This window comes from Pecten maximus, chromosome 6 (genome assembly GCF_902652985.1).
Source record: "Pecten maximus chromosome 6, xPecMax1.1, whole genome shotgun sequence".
In the NCBI taxonomy this organism is placed as follows: domain Eukaryota; kingdom Metazoa; phylum Mollusca; class Bivalvia; order Pectinida; family Pectinidae; genus Pecten; species Pecten maximus.
The window spans coordinates 30,712,548-30,728,386 of record NC_047020.1 but is presented as its reverse complement, the minus strand read 5'-3'; the positions used below and the strand labels follow the sequence as shown (position 1 = coordinate 30,728,386).

The window sequence follows — 15,839 nt, the reverse complement described above, 5'->3', positions numbered from 1 at the left end:
GTCCAAAAACACACACCCCCACTCACTATAATTGACCATACTTGTTGATAGGATATTAAATAATGCAATCCAAACCTTTCTGCTCTTGCTTTTTGAAAACCCATTCAAGTTTTTTGCTTTGAATAATGCCTATTGTATTCAATCAGCGACAAATTGAAAACTTTTTTGGAGCAACGAAAATGTTGAGGTATTACTGTAACACTAAATAAGACCGACACACTTTTTATCTATTTATAGATAGGGTGAACCCGTCTCTTAATACATCTTTGCTAATATCTGTCTGAATTCAAATGTCCCTTCCTAGTACTATAATATCAGTTCCACTGAAAGGAGAGCTTTGATATAAAGATCAATCATTTGTCCCCATTGGTGGGTAAGTTGGGTTACACCAATATTGAGTCTACAATGAAATGGTTTGTTGTTTAAATGAAACAAAAAGACAAAGAAGGTGTTGCAATTGACAAACTTTATTAAAACAAAACTTGCATACATAATAAATAAAAACAGCATTCTCTTCATCGATATTTAGTTTAATGATAAAAAGTAACAATACTACCTTTGTTTTAACTTGTGTTCTAACTTTTATTTGTTGACTACTCAGCATGTTCTGTTTTTTGAGGTTTCATTATGCATAAGGAGACAAATACCTTTATGCACACAAAAACATTGAAAAGAAATACATGTAGCATTTGTTGTAACAAGAATTGTCCAGCCACATAGATCTACAAAATGTAACAAGAGGTCAAAACCTTGTATATCAAGTGTATATCATCACAGCAAACAGGCTCAACAACATTTCTATAAACCATACTGCTAGGATCAATAAAGCTATTAGGACAGTGATGATATACCAAATTTATCTGCAAATAAGCCTCTGACCTCAAATAAACTCCTGACCTTAAATAAGCCCGTCCCAAAATAAGCCCCCAACCTCAAATAACCCCTTATCCATTTTTACAGAATCATCCAATATGAAAGAGTAAGCTAAAAGCAGTTCATGATAAGTACTCCTCAACTTTAATGTTGAAATTCTACATTAGGGGAGGGGGGCTTGTTTGAGGATAAATACGGTAGGGTTTTATCAAAGGGATAATTTCTTATATTTCACTGGTAACAAATGAGCATATAAAGTGTTATTTCATAAAACAGAAAAATATCAACTTTATTTAGACCATAAATCCTGGCAAAAACAAAATGCCATCATTTATGTTGTTTCATGCTTTGAATTAAATTGAGCGATACACATGACATAGGGAATGATACTGATTTAAAATTTAAAAACTGAAACAATCATAACACCAAGCTAGAAAATCTAGCTAATACATGTTTTTCCATTCTTGCTTTGTATTCAAAAATATACATTGTAAAACAGACGTAAGTGAAAACCAGTTTCACAACGAGAGAATTCTTTACCCTAAATATATATACAGGCACGTGCACATTGAAACAATTATCACAAATGTAAACTCGCACACAAAATGTAGACTAGGTTCATCTTTATATATCCTGAAATATATCCCTAACCAGAAATAAGCCCTTTCCATCATTTTTGCAGAGCAACCAATAAAGAAGAAAAAAAAACACTTTTACACTAGAGGAGGGGGCTTATTTGAGGATGAATACCATACCCTCATTCTGATGTCATGTTGCTCAAGACAAATATGCCAAAAAAAAGTTATGTGTGTATATTATATGCCAGACATAAGCATGCAGGTAGTGGAATATTTAAACAGTAACATCAGTTGATGAGGAATTTTAAATCTTACATGTTGATATATTTTATTATTCACAACACAGTAAATGGTACATTTGCTTCAACATGTCTTAACTCTAATCATATGTATTATATTTGGTTTATCCCACAACCTAATTACCATATCACAACATCTGTAATTGTATTTCATTCAAAGGCAATTATTTAAAAAAAAAAAAAAAAAAAAACTTTACATAGATAGCACCATTTAAACACCTTTCACATATGAATCATTCTCTAAGAGTGAGGTATTATTGAATTTTTTTGTTTGTTTCAGTCATAGAATCTGAGAAGAAATAAAAACAATTGTTTAAAACTGCAATGAAAGTAGCATCATACAGATGGCCCCAATTTCAATCTAAAATCAGTTTCTATTTAGTTGATGTTAACAGTCTTTGATACTCTATGAGACCAGCTTCACACATCTACAAGATCCTCCACAGATTTGACCTGTTTCACCTTCTTAAATAAATCCTCGATTACTTTCTTGACAATTTCTTTCACTGCAAAAACAGAAAATACAGACATAACCAAAAAAATCAATAAATCAACACCTTTAACACATCCCCAAAATATCCTGGTAAGTTACCCCTCTACAAATACATTTCCCATATTACCTTCTCTAACCCCATTCAATTATTAACCACCAAATATTTATCTTTACTTCAAATTTTCATAGTTCACATACCCTTTCAGACTATTATTATCATTGTATAGAGAATTAAGTATCCATAGATATATTATAAATATTTACTTTGTTATAAAAACCAGAATTACTGTCAATAGATACCTTTTTCTGGTTTTCCTGTTCCTCCAGGTTTTTCTATCACTTTATGTGACAATGCTCTGGCAACACTTTTGAATGCATCCTTAGTATAAATAAAAAATATGTGTGTAACATTATCGATAACATAAATCAGTCCAAGGGTTCAAGACTTATCTTGTACACCAGTTGTTTTTTAAATTATTTTTAAGTGGTCAAATGTGGCCTTTGAAATATTCATCACATTCAAGTTAATAAAAAACATCTTTTTCTATTTACAACCAAAACATTTGTGAATATGCTTTGTGAAATTCTGTAAAATATTCATAGAGTAATGGAAAACAAGAAATATCTTTAAAAAAAAGATAAATGGCATAGTTTTAATGCTGGTGATTATAATGTAAAACTGCTGGTGAAATAAATCAAGAACTAATGCGTTTCAACACAGATAACAAAATTATATCAGTTTGAATCATTTTTTGTGATAATAAGACTGCATTTGAATCCGGAATATAATTTTAACAATGTGTCATTTTGAAAAGATACATCTACTTATTAAGCTTGCATTTACTCTTAACTTTCTTTTGTCTTTAACTTCATATCAACATTTTGCAATTTACCACTTTATTGACCAATCACATACTTCATCTTGACCAGTAGCGCTACCTGTAGCGTCTTATCCGGGGCCAAAAAGAATATTATACGGCTATGCCGAAAAATACAACACACAAAGACATGAAATAAGACAGATATCAAATGAATTGAGCACTAAAGTAGCTCACCTTTGTGGGTATCCGGCCACCCTTGTAGTAAGGAGTCAAATACTTCACCACCAGGTCAGCCGCTACCTTCCGACTCTCAGCACTAACTCCTTTGGCAGTGGCTCGATCTTCAGATGACCTTGAACTCTGACTCTCCGCACTAGCTCCTTTGGCAATGACTCGATCTTCAGATGACCTTGAACTCTGACTCTCCGCACTAGCTCCTTTGGCAGTAACTCGATCTTCAGACGACCTTGAACTCCGACTCTCAGCACTAGCTCTCCTGGACGTGGAGGTATCTTCAGACGATGCAGAGTTTGTTTTTGTGGTATCTATATCAGATTCCGTTCTACTTTTCTTGGGCCTGCTGGCACTGACCTGGTACATTAACATTATTATCAATGCATTAAATTAAGAATTAATTTGGTGTTTACTGTAAACATGGATATTTCTGCTGGGGTTTAATTTCACAACTTTGTTAAGTTTTGATTTCCCCCTCCTCTTGCCACAATTCCACGTTCTTCTACCAGAAAATATAGGCATTTAATTGTTTTAATCTACTGAAGCATCTTAAGCATGTTTGAGACAATTACATTTAAATTGGTGTGATGATTTGAGGCAAAATATTATATACATGTACTATTATACTAAATATATATCATAACATATTTTAACATGGTGTATAAATAACACAGTTAAATGAAAAAAATGAATTTCCTAAAATGAAAAATCTCCCTTTATCTGTTCCTCCAATTCAATCCTCAAAGTCCATGAGGTGGTGTTCTTTTACATTCTCTGAAAGCTTATCAACACTTAGATTTGGGGATGCTCCCATTAAGAATGTTGCCATATAAAATTCTAAATTGTAATAACTTCTGCAAAGTCTGTCACATGTAATTGAACTAACATTACCTTATCATCCATCTTCCTTTTCTGGCATGGTTTGGCTCGGACTTCTGGAAGGGGTTTCACACCATCCAAAGGCTTCATGTCATCAAATTCTGTCTTATAACGTTTGAGACTGGTGTTGGATTTTGCCGCATCCTGATCATCAGCATCTGTTACCATGGTGTCAGAATCAATAACATCTTTTTTAGTGACCTTTGTTTCAGCCAATTCACAGTTACGGACATTATCTTCTTCATCTTCACTTTTCTTTAAGAAAAAATTTGTGATTTGTGGTGCATTCTTGCTGATTTTGTCCTTTCCTTTAGATTTTCCTGATTTCGATTTCGATTTTGATTTCACAGAATTCGAAGATTTGCCTTGATCAAAATCAAATGTTACTTTTTTTGAAATCACACTGCTAGCTTTTTGAAATCCAGAATGCTGCTGTTCTTTCTTAATATGAGAAATACTTGGTTTAGTTAGATTTATGTTTGGCATCACACTGTTCCCAATAGTGGTGAAGAGCCCGGGAGAAGAGGAAGGACTCGACTGGTTCTCAGTCTTTATATTCTCAACACAGACAGGTGATTTAGAGTTCTCCTCACTATCACAGTTGTTTAGGTCAGGTCTCCATAGACTAGGTAAGGGGGGGTCACTCTTTTTAACCGGTTTATCCTTTCTCAGCATGTCTGCTGCTGAAACGAACACAGCTGGTTTTTGAGATGACCTTTCTTCATCCTCCACTCGAGAACTGGCAAGCATGTCAGAGGCAGTAGTGAACCCACAAACTAGTGGCGACTGAAGCGATGAAGCTGGTGGGGAACTTTTCATGTCCCCTGATGCTGACATTGAACATTTTTGTACTAAGGCTACATGGAGATCTTTAGACGATGTGCACTTCTTTATCTCATTTGTTGTTCTCATCACTGCAGCCTTATAGATGTTGGCCATCTTGTTGACCTTGAACAGATCGTACTCAAGGTCAATGGCACAACACCTTGGTTCATAGTCCTGTCCTACAAGCTTGTGGGGAACATCCTGGTAATACTTACAAAAGTTGTCTTTTAGTGCCTTTTCCAACATTCCCATACAATACTCCCGCCCCTGAAACATAGATATATACAGTAAATATACTCTCCAATATTCCCATACAATACTGCCGGCCCTGTAACATAGGTATACAGTAAATATACTCTCCAACATTCCCATACAATACTCCCGGCCCTATAACATAGGTACAAAATGTATACAGGAAATATACTCTTCAACATTCCCATACAATACTCCCGGCCCTGTAACATAGGTATACAGTAAATATACTCTCCAACACTCCCATACAATATTAAACTTAAGGTCATTCATGTCTCTTGATAGACATAAATACATACAAAGTCATTTATGTAATGGGCATTGTACCACTGATACAGGTGTACAGGTTATAAAACACAATACAGGTATGCTCATTACTGTAGCGATATTTACCACTGGGGAATGTTCAAACCTACATGTCTAACAACAGAGGCAGAATCACTTAAATCATACAAATTGGATTTTGAGTTATGAATTATATGTAGTTATTATACAACCTTGATGGTAAGTTTTGGTATTTTGTGATTGGCGGGCATCTCTGAGAGGGCAATCTGGATCTGGTTCTTCAGTAGTCTCTTCTGTAGTAGCAGAGGTAGAGGAATCATCAACACCCTTAAAGACAATTAAAAATCACATTAATACACAAACAATTAAAAATCACATTAATACACAAACAATTAAAAATCACATTAATAAACAAACAATTAAAAATCACATTAATACACAAACAATTAAAAATCACATTAATACACAAATAATTAAAAATCACATTAAGACACAAACAATTAAAAATCACATTGATACACATACAATTAAAAACCACATTAATACACAGACAATTAAAAGTCACATTGATACACAAACAATTAAAAGTCACATTGATACAGACAATTAAAAATCACATTGATACACAAACAATTAAAAATCACATTAATAAACAAACAATTAAAAATCACATTAATACACAAACAATTAAAAATCACATTAATAAACAAACAATTAAAAATCACATTGAATACACAAACAATTAAAAATCACATTAAGACACAAACAATTAAAAATCACATTGATACACAAACAATTAAAAGTCACATTGATACACAAACAATTAAAAATCACATTGATACACAAACAATTAAAAATCACATTGATACACAAATAATTAAAAATCACATTAAGACACAAACAATTAAAAATCACATTGATACACAAACAATTAAAAATCACATTGATACACAAACAATTAAAAATCACATTAATACACAAACAATTAAAAGTCACATTGATACACAAACAATTAAAAGTCACATTGATACACAAACAATTAAAAGTCACATTAATACACAAACAATTAAAAATCACATTGATACACAAACAATTAAAAATCACATTAATACACAAACAATTAAAAATCACATTGATACACAAACAATTAAAAATCACATTAAGACACAAACAATTAAAAATCACATTGATACACAAACAATTAAAAGTCACATTGATACACAAACAATTAAAAGTCACATTGATACACAAACAATTAAAAGTCACATTGATACACAAACAATTAAAAATCACATTGATACACAAACAATTAAAAATCACATTGATACACAAACAATTAAAAGTCACATTGATACACAAACAATTAAAAGTCACATTGATACACAGACATCTTTTTATATCCAGAGGTGGCTACATCTCCAAACAAAAGTTAGATACATGTAGTGGTGGCTACATCTCCAAACGAAAGTTAGATACATGTAGAGGTGGCTACATCTCCAAACAAAAGTTAGATACATGTAGTGGTGGCTACATCTCCAAACAAAAGTTAGATACATGTAGTGGTGGCTACATCTCCAAACGAAAGTTAGATACATGTAGAGGTGGCTACATCTCCAAACAAAAGTTAGATACATGTAGTGGTGGCTACATCTCCAAACAAAAGTTAGATACATGTAGTGGTGGCTACATCTCCAAACAAAAGTAAGATACATGTAGTGGTGGCTACATCTCCAAACGAAAGTTAGATACATGTAGAGGTGGCTACATCTCCAAACAAAAGTTAGATACATGTAGTGGTGGCTACATCTCCAAACAAAAGTTAGATACATGTAGTGGTGGCTACATCTCCAAACAAAAGTTAGATACATGTAGTGGTGGCTACATCTCCAAACAAAAGTTAGATACATGTAGTGGTGGCTACATCTCCAAACAAAAGTAAGATACATGTAGTGGTGACTACATCTCCAAACAAAAGTTAGATACATGTAGAGGTGGCTACATCTCCAAACAAAAGTTAGGTACACGTAGTGGTGACTACATCTCCAAACAAAAGTTAGATACATGTAGTGGTGACTACATCTCCAAACAAAAGTTAGGTACATGTAGTGGTGGCTACATCTCCAAACAAAAGTTAGATACAGTGTACATGTAGTGGTGACTACATCTCCAAACAAAAGTAAGATACGTGTAGTGGTGACTACATCTCCAAACAAAAGTTAGGTACATGTAGTGGTGGCTACATCTCCAAACAAAAGTTAGATACATGTAGTGGTGGCTACATCTCCAAACAAACGTTAGATACATGTAGTGGTGGCTACATCTCCAAACAAAAGTTAGATACATGTAGTGGTGACTACATCTCCAAACAAAAGTTAGATACATGTAGTGGTGACTACATCTCCAAACAAAAGTTAGATACACGTAGTGGTGACTACATCTCCAAACAAAAGTTAGATACATGTAGAGGTGGCTACATCTCCAAACAAAAGTTAGGTACATGTAGTGGTGGCTACATCTCCAAACAAAAGTTAGATACATGTAGTGGTGACTACATCTCCAAACAAAAGTTAGATACATGTAGTGGTGGCTACATCTCCAAACAAAAGTTAGATACATGTAGTGGTGGCTACATCTCCAAACAAAAGTTAGATACATGTAGTGGTGACTACATCTCCAAACAAAAGTTAGATACATGTAGTGGTGGCTACATCTCCAAACAAAAGTTAGATATTATTGTACATGTAATATAAAACAATTTTCATGGTACAGTGTTAATTAATATGAACTCTGTGACCTTGACACATTAGATCATTGTTTTCCATTGTACAACCTGGTAGCCTGCCAACCAAGCATGTAATATTCTAGACTCCAACTCATTTGGTTTAGGAAATATTTCATTGTCCTAAACAAAATATGTCCATACTAACTATTTAGGGCAGAAATTAACAGACTAATCATCAGAGAGTGCAGTCAAATCTCCTACTCCTTCGAATGAATAAAACAATTTTATAGAGGTCTATAAAATATCTTATATATATCATTATATCTATAGTATCTTTTTAAAAATATTTTAATAAATGATTAGAAAACAAATGTGAAATTTACCCCTTTTCTCTTTTTGAATTCTCTCATGATAAAATTGTGTCTCTGTTTTTTCTCTAACTGTTCCTTTTTCTCTCTTTTGTACGCTGCATCATCGTCATCATCGGCACCGTTTTCGAACGATCTACTGTAGCTGTCATACTCGCTGTAAAATACATATACAATATCGTAACAGGTAGTAGATTATAACTATAACAAGGGCCCGTTGGAGGGCCACAACATACGCCCGCCGCAATATTGGACACTTGGAAGGGAGTAGTTTCACAGATTGTAATGCTTTAAAATGAAGTATCATTGTTGGAAAGTTGGAAGGAGATATTGATACACATAATGGTGTGTAGTCGAAACCGAAGGGCAACTTTAAATGATGAGATGTATATATGTTGCAAATATAGGGAAACCTTGGTTTAGACACAGCAACATAAAAATTAGTTCACATGTTTATATACAGAATATATACATTAAAAGAACCTCTTTGCAAAGAATCAGCCTCCTAATACCATTATTAAGTGAATGGTGAGCAATTACAAAATCATCAAAGGGGAATAACTCAGCAAATACGGGGGTAAGGGGCATGATTTTGGTATGCGACACTCCGGCTCATCAAGATGTATATTTGTGTCAAGTATGGAGAGCCTGGGTCGAGTAGTATTGGAGTTATGGTCCGGACACCATATGTGCGTGCGTGCGTGCGTGCGTGCGTGCCCACCCGCCCGCCAACATGATAACAATACGTCCCGTCTTTCGTTGGGCGTAACTTATTTTAATATTAATCACTCTTGTTGGCCTGGATATGGTGTAAAAGTTGTCTTTATTACTGTGGGAGGAAACCAGAGAAAACCTGAGTGGTCAGTGAGGCATCTTTGCTAGCCAAGGCTTCTGATTGCGTTACACTCCACGAACCCTTGGCAGATATAGTCGTGTTTAAACTGTCGTGCCCTGGAATCCCAGGTCATCCAATCAAATTACATTTTACATTCAGGCTTGGTTACACACTAAACAAAAATTGCAGCGCCCAGTACAGAGCTACCTTGTCGACTATGTCGTGGCATTTTACCTAAATAAAGAGACGTACAATTTTTGGGGAAACATTCACAGTTTTTGATCAATTGATAGAAGCCATATTGATCATATCTCATCAAAATGACACAAGCCTACATGTTTGTTTGTAAACATCACCGATGCAGTACATCGGTAATGCTTGTTTTGATTGGTTGAAAATTTCATGCATAAAGGGTGGTGATTTTGAATCTCTGGTAGAAGGCCAGAAATGAAGACTATATCTACAAAGGGTTCGTGGAGTGTAGCGTAATCAGAAGCCTTGGCTAGCGAAGATGTCAGTGAGGTGGTCCCATAACTTTTCATGTCTGCTTGTGGAATCAAGCCCAAGCCACCTAGGTGAGAGGCAAGTGTATAACCACTGTTCATGAGGTTATCTGTGGCTCAGAAGTTCAAAACTTTGTCATGGTTTATTTTAAAGGAAAAGAAACTGAACCAGTTGATGATTTTCTATATCTAGCAATTGACCTTAGCCTTAACCTTGGAATCTTGACAAACAGCAATGTCAGAAGCATACTCATACATGACCTTTGTATAAGTTTGATGAAAATCTGTCAAAGAATGACATTGCTAGGTGTTTAAATTTAATCAGATCAGGGACCATTCAAAATAGTTACCAAATAGTTATTTTTTTAACAGGAAATAGTTCTGACTACATGCCAATATAGAATCATCCAGACTGGTTTTGATAACTGTGAAAATAATTTTAAGTAAAATTTTTTATAAAATATCACTTTTAAGACAGCAAAAAGGTGCTAACCATGAACTTAAATTTTCCTTTGACTATCAGATGAATTTTGGTTTTGAAATTTGCTGAATATTCATTGAGAAAGTAAATATCCAGTCACTAATGTTGTTCAAACCTTTTTGCACCCCTCCTTCCTCCCCCGTACATTCCAGGATCGTCGTCGTCGTCACCATCCTCGTAGAAGTAGATTCCTCCTTTACCTCCCTTGTTGTTGACGTTAGCATAGGAGCCAGTCTGGAGGTCATGGACTGCCTTAGCCACCTTCTTAGGCTCCTTACAAACATCACAGGCTCCCTCACACTCCGGCTTTACATCCCCAAAGTAACGAGCTATGGCCCAGTGTCTACAACTATACAACATTATAGGTATCATCCTCTACATCATACACTAACTATATTGATACAAATTGATTCTAGAATCCTGTCATCATATCACACAAGAACTGTCATCTCTAGGATAAGTAATACCTCCTCATATGCTATCTCTAGAATCTATCACTGATCAGAGGTCTTCAGTTACATTCCAAATCCCTTGAAACTCCTACCCTACAATTTTCTAAAGAATCTGCCAATGGTTGAAATTGAGTACCCAAATATCTCTGTTCTAGTCCCTTTATCCAATGGAATGAGTATTTGTATGTCACTATCCCCAATCTTCCATCTTACTTGAAGTTCTCAATTTGATTTCTGAAGTTTAAGTTTATCACATAACTTTTGAACGTTTTGGAATGACAGGCTTCCTTAAACATGACATTCCCTTAAATTTCTACCACAGATTTCCTAGGCCATGGAAATTATGTGTCTGATTAGGGTTACATGAGCCAAAATGATTATTATCTAGTACCGGGGTACAGATGTATATATTTCTGAATATTTTGTTCTGAAACAATAATATTGGTGGGATCCAGTGTACTAAACATCATGTGATATATTAAGAGGCAATCTGGATGAAAATCAAAATGGGTAGCAAAATTTCAAAAATTACTATTGACCTATGAAAAAAAAACTAGGGTCAGAAGGAAGAATCTAAGGTATTGAAGGGACACACTAAACAGACATATTTTTTGGCCCTAAATGGATATCTAAATTTAGATCCCAAAGAGAAACGATAACTTACTCCTGCTCCTCACAGTACTTGACTAATGCTTCAAAACTTTTTTGGGCTGACTTCTGCTTTTCAGCTGTTACTGCTTTATCATTCTTCTGGGGAAAAAAAACATAAAAAAAACTGATAGAATAAAAAAAGCTATGAACACATTTCTTCAAAGAAAGCAGAACCTTAAATTGTGCCATGACACTAGTCCATTAATAGTAACCGATTAGTACATTTACTGAAAATTTTATGACACAAGCATTCCAGGTTTGTCTCAGTTTTCCCTATTAGACCCCACTCTTCTGCCTTCAGGAGGCCAAAACTTCTGTTTGTACTAAATTTAATTTCCTTCACCACCAGATGCTGTAAGCAATATTGTGTATAAAATATTAAAATACATTTATTGTGAACAGAGAAAAAAATAATTTCTAATAGTAAAATTATTGTCCATCTTCTATAGGGAACTGAGATTTGCTTTCATGTTGCTTCTAAAAACAATTCCTTTACAGGGAGTGTTGTATCCAAGGTAAGAATTCTGTTGTAGCTATACCAACAGTCTGATAGTGATGAACTTACTTTAAACCTCGTTGTTTCCTTCTGTATGAGGAAGGCTACAGTGTCTCTCTCATGTCTGGCATAGTAAAGTCTACAATAAGACGTGTTTCCGTCTCGTCCTGCCCGCCCGGACTCCTGGTAGTAACCAGCCATAGACTTAGGCAAGGTCCAATGAGCAACAAATCTGTAACAGATTCAATAACATCAGACCACTAGTATTATAGAAATTATCCTGTAACAATGTCTGAAATCAAAATTATTTTGCCAATCTTTTTATGCTGGGGTATTCCACTTCGCACCTTATTATATATATATACCTGGTATCATTTAAAGTTTCAAAAGACCACTGTGTAAAAGTTGTCAACAGCACACTAGACAAGTTGGTGCTTTTCAGTAATCTTTCATACAATTGCGACAATTTCATAAATTGTTCAATATTCAAAAGTACAGCAGGTCAAAACTATCCACCACTGAACACACCAAGGTATTGGCTCTACCTAAGGATTAGTGGCAGTCATATTCACCAGGTGGCCTTAAAATTGGTCTTAACTTTTTAATATATAATCAATGTATGGTGAATTCTATTGAACAGAATCTTATATAATCATAAATCTGGATATCACTTGATACATTTTTATAAATCCACCATGTACAAGTTGAAAACTGTTTATTTTGATCACTGGTTCCTGTAGATTTTGATTTAACAAGACTTCTTTGCTTACCTAACATTTGCCTTATCCACACCCATACCAAAACTAATGGTGGCTGCAATAATAGGGAAATTTCCTTCCATCCAAGAGGTCTGGATCTCCTCTCTGACATTGTTGTTCAGGCCAGCATGGTACGGTTTGGACGGCATCCCCAGCCGACTGAGATGAGATGCCACTTCATCACAACCATTCCTAGTTCTACAGTACACAATGCCACAGCCAAACTCACTCTGTCAGAGAATTGAAAGCAACAATAACTGATATACTCTGGATATTATATGTTTGAATTGATGTGTTGTGGCAAATAAATGCAATAGAAAACAGCTTAATCTGATTTCATCATTTGATCTTATGGATCTAAATCATATTTGTTACATATTCACACCTATAATTCCTGAAATCACAAATAACTTATTAGAGATATCATCACTAGTTGACGCTGAACAACTGGAATTCAAATTCCTTCAAAATATACCAGTAGTTTAAAATGAAAAACATAATTGATCCTGAAATCAGCCCAACACTCAAGTGGTGATTTTTATCATTCAGTCAGAGGCCACAGCTGCCATTTTGGATTCTGAGCTGGCAGGCACTGCCAGACAGATTTCTGACAGAAGGACAAAATGTCTTCAATATATACTTATGTGACTAGTTTCAAATTCACATTCTATCTGCATAAATGCTTGTGTGCTTGTTTAACAAGACAATGGATACTTGTGTCCAGATCCCGTTCTAATGACTGAATGATAGTTTCTAACATAATTTCTTTCAATTAAACATAACAAAATAAGCAAACATATTAGCTATCCATAGATAGGCTATCAACAATATATAATTAGGTGAATATCTAAAAAAAAAAATGGTGGTAAATACTCTTACCCAATTGTCAATCTCAGATTCATCTCTCTTCAAAAAATTCAGTGCAGTTCTGGCAAATTGGTTCAAGTCTTCATACGGATTACCAATCACTTCTTTCATGGCAACATCATAAAATAAATTTGGTCGGAAGCAGCTTGACTTAAATTTCTTTACAGGGGCTTTCAACTGGAGTTGTTTCTCAATGTCTGTGACCACTTGAGCTGTTGCTGTAGCTGTAAGAGCAATACATGGAATACCTGGCATCTTTCTCCGTAACTGACCCAATTTGAGGTAGTCAGGTCTGAAATCATGTCCCCACTGTGACACACAATGAGCTTCATCTACAACAAGATATCTCAAAAGTTTTTTCTTGATGAGGCTATCAGTGATTGCCTTGAAGCCGTCAGTGGCAGCCTGTTCCGGGGTGATGTATAGAAGTCTGGTGCGGGGTTTGGCACTATTTAGGTCCCCAAGTACACGTTTTTTTTCCTTGACAGTCTGTTTCGAGTTGAGCGTTTCTGACGGAATTTTTAGCCGATCCAGATGCTCCAACTGGTCCTGCATCAGTGCAATCAAGGGGGAAACAACCAATGTTAAACCAACTTTTCCAACTCTCGCTGGCAATTGATAACATAATGATTTTCCTGCTCCAGTGGGCATGGAGATGAATACATCATGATTTCCTGAAATCAATTAAAACAAAAAATCATCACTTTGACAAATTTATACATATCTTCAGGACTAAAGTGGCGCCTATTTTAGTGGCCATGGCGCCATAAATTCACCATTGGCCACCAGTTATTGACCTATAAGGCACCTGCATGGCAACTAAAAAAATTGTGTAAATTTGCGATTTGGTTAATCTTTCAAAGACCTGCAGTCAATGCTAAAAAAATCTCTTAATTCTTTAGATCAGTATAACATATCTCTGAAACTTTTTTTTTATAAATTCAAGACCAGGCGACTAACTTTTCCAATTGCTGCCTAGATTTTATAACTTGGTAGCCAACTAGGCCACCTGGTAAAAATATCCACTTTGAGTCTTGGTCTTTGATAAAATAGAATGTTTTAAAACATGGTCAGGTAGCATATATGGTCTGATCGATATAGAGTGTCCATCTAAGTGTTTGGAGGTACCGAGATCCAGTCCCAGTCTGGTCATTGCATTTTTCCTCTCCTGTTCTACAGTAGCTTATAATGTTAACTTAATTTATTTTACAACAATTGTGAAACAAGTTATGTCAACAAGATTGAAGCGTGCGAGCTGTCTTGATGTGGGAGGAAATAGGGGAACCCAGGGGAAAACACAGGTGGTCAGGCAGGTGACCTCATCCCTTCTCACATCAAATTGGGAAAATGAGCCCAAGCCGCCTTGATGACAGGCAAGTGTGCTACCAAATATGGCTCATGTTATCTATAAATGAAACGTAAATGATTCGGTAAATGTAGTTATAATATAGACAGATGTCAACACAAACTTCACACTAGACTGCATGCGTTTGTCGGGCGGTCATTTGTTCGTCACTACTGTCAGACTTCTACTGTCAGTGACTGTACTGAAACACATGGGATCCCTGAGAAGAATGAAAATTACCATGTAAAACACATCGAGTAGCTTGCTTTTGAAGCTTAGATTTGAATTCTTTGTGTTTGAAAACTGTTGTTAAAACTTGGTACATGGAATCATCCATGTCATCCTCCTTTTTGGACATGTTCAAAATCAATCAGCTGACGAGACAACTTTCTGTAAAAGCAGACGGAAGTTTACAACATATAATTCTGATCAACATCCTAGAGACGCTTAGTGTTGGTCTTTCTTATAAAACGCTTTGATGACTAAGATTAACACCTGTGCTCTTCCTGTCCATTTTCTTCCTGCTAGCAGATTGGAGATCTGAGTGAGATCAAGTGGGATTGTGTCAGTTGAAAAATCTAGAATTCACATGAGGGTAAGTTTTCATTCGATCACCAATATATGCTTCTTCAAATGCTAGTGTTGAGTATTTGTCTGGCTTCTTTTCTCGGATAATACGGTCAACTAGCGCAGCACACTTAGTAATTTCTGTTTACAATGGAAATTGCTGCGGAGACTGAAGTAGACAATTGATCTAATTCCTCTTATATGTATAATTAAACCGTATAAAGGTAGGCAACATATTACATACTTATTTATAAA

The 15,839-nt window shown here is 35.2% G+C and overlaps 2 protein-coding genes across 3 annotated transcripts in view; one reads left to right on the top strand and one right to left on the bottom strand.

Moving 5' to 3' along the window:
• Positions 1–448: 448 nt before the first annotated feature.
• On the bottom strand, positions 449–15,432 carry LOC117329516 (ATP-dependent DNA helicase Q5-like). The gene is given in 13 exon segments (XM_033887494.1): positions 449–2,256; positions 2,544–2,622; positions 3,299–3,655; positions 4,190–5,269; positions 5,752–5,787; positions 5,789–5,866; positions 8,645–8,786; positions 10,564–10,797; positions 11,565–11,650; positions 12,117–12,279; positions 12,818–13,035; positions 13,685–14,346; positions 15,258–15,432. Coding segments are annotated over 13 exon segments (3,339 nt in total). The 5' UTR covers positions 15,376–15,432; the 3' UTR covers positions 449–2,170.
• Positions 15,433–15,509: 77 nt separating this feature from the next.
• The window catches only part of LOC117329517 (alpha-1,3-mannosyl-glycoprotein 4-beta-N-acetylglucosaminyltransferase B-like), a 42,058-nt gene continuing 41,728 nt past the window's right edge, over positions 15,510–15,839 (top strand). For both annotated transcript variants that reach the window (XM_033887496.1, XM_033887495.1), the window contains exon 1: positions 15,510–15,612. The gene's annotated coding sequence lies outside the window, so the exon portion shown is untranslated. The remainder of the gene's footprint in view (positions 15,613–15,839) is intronic.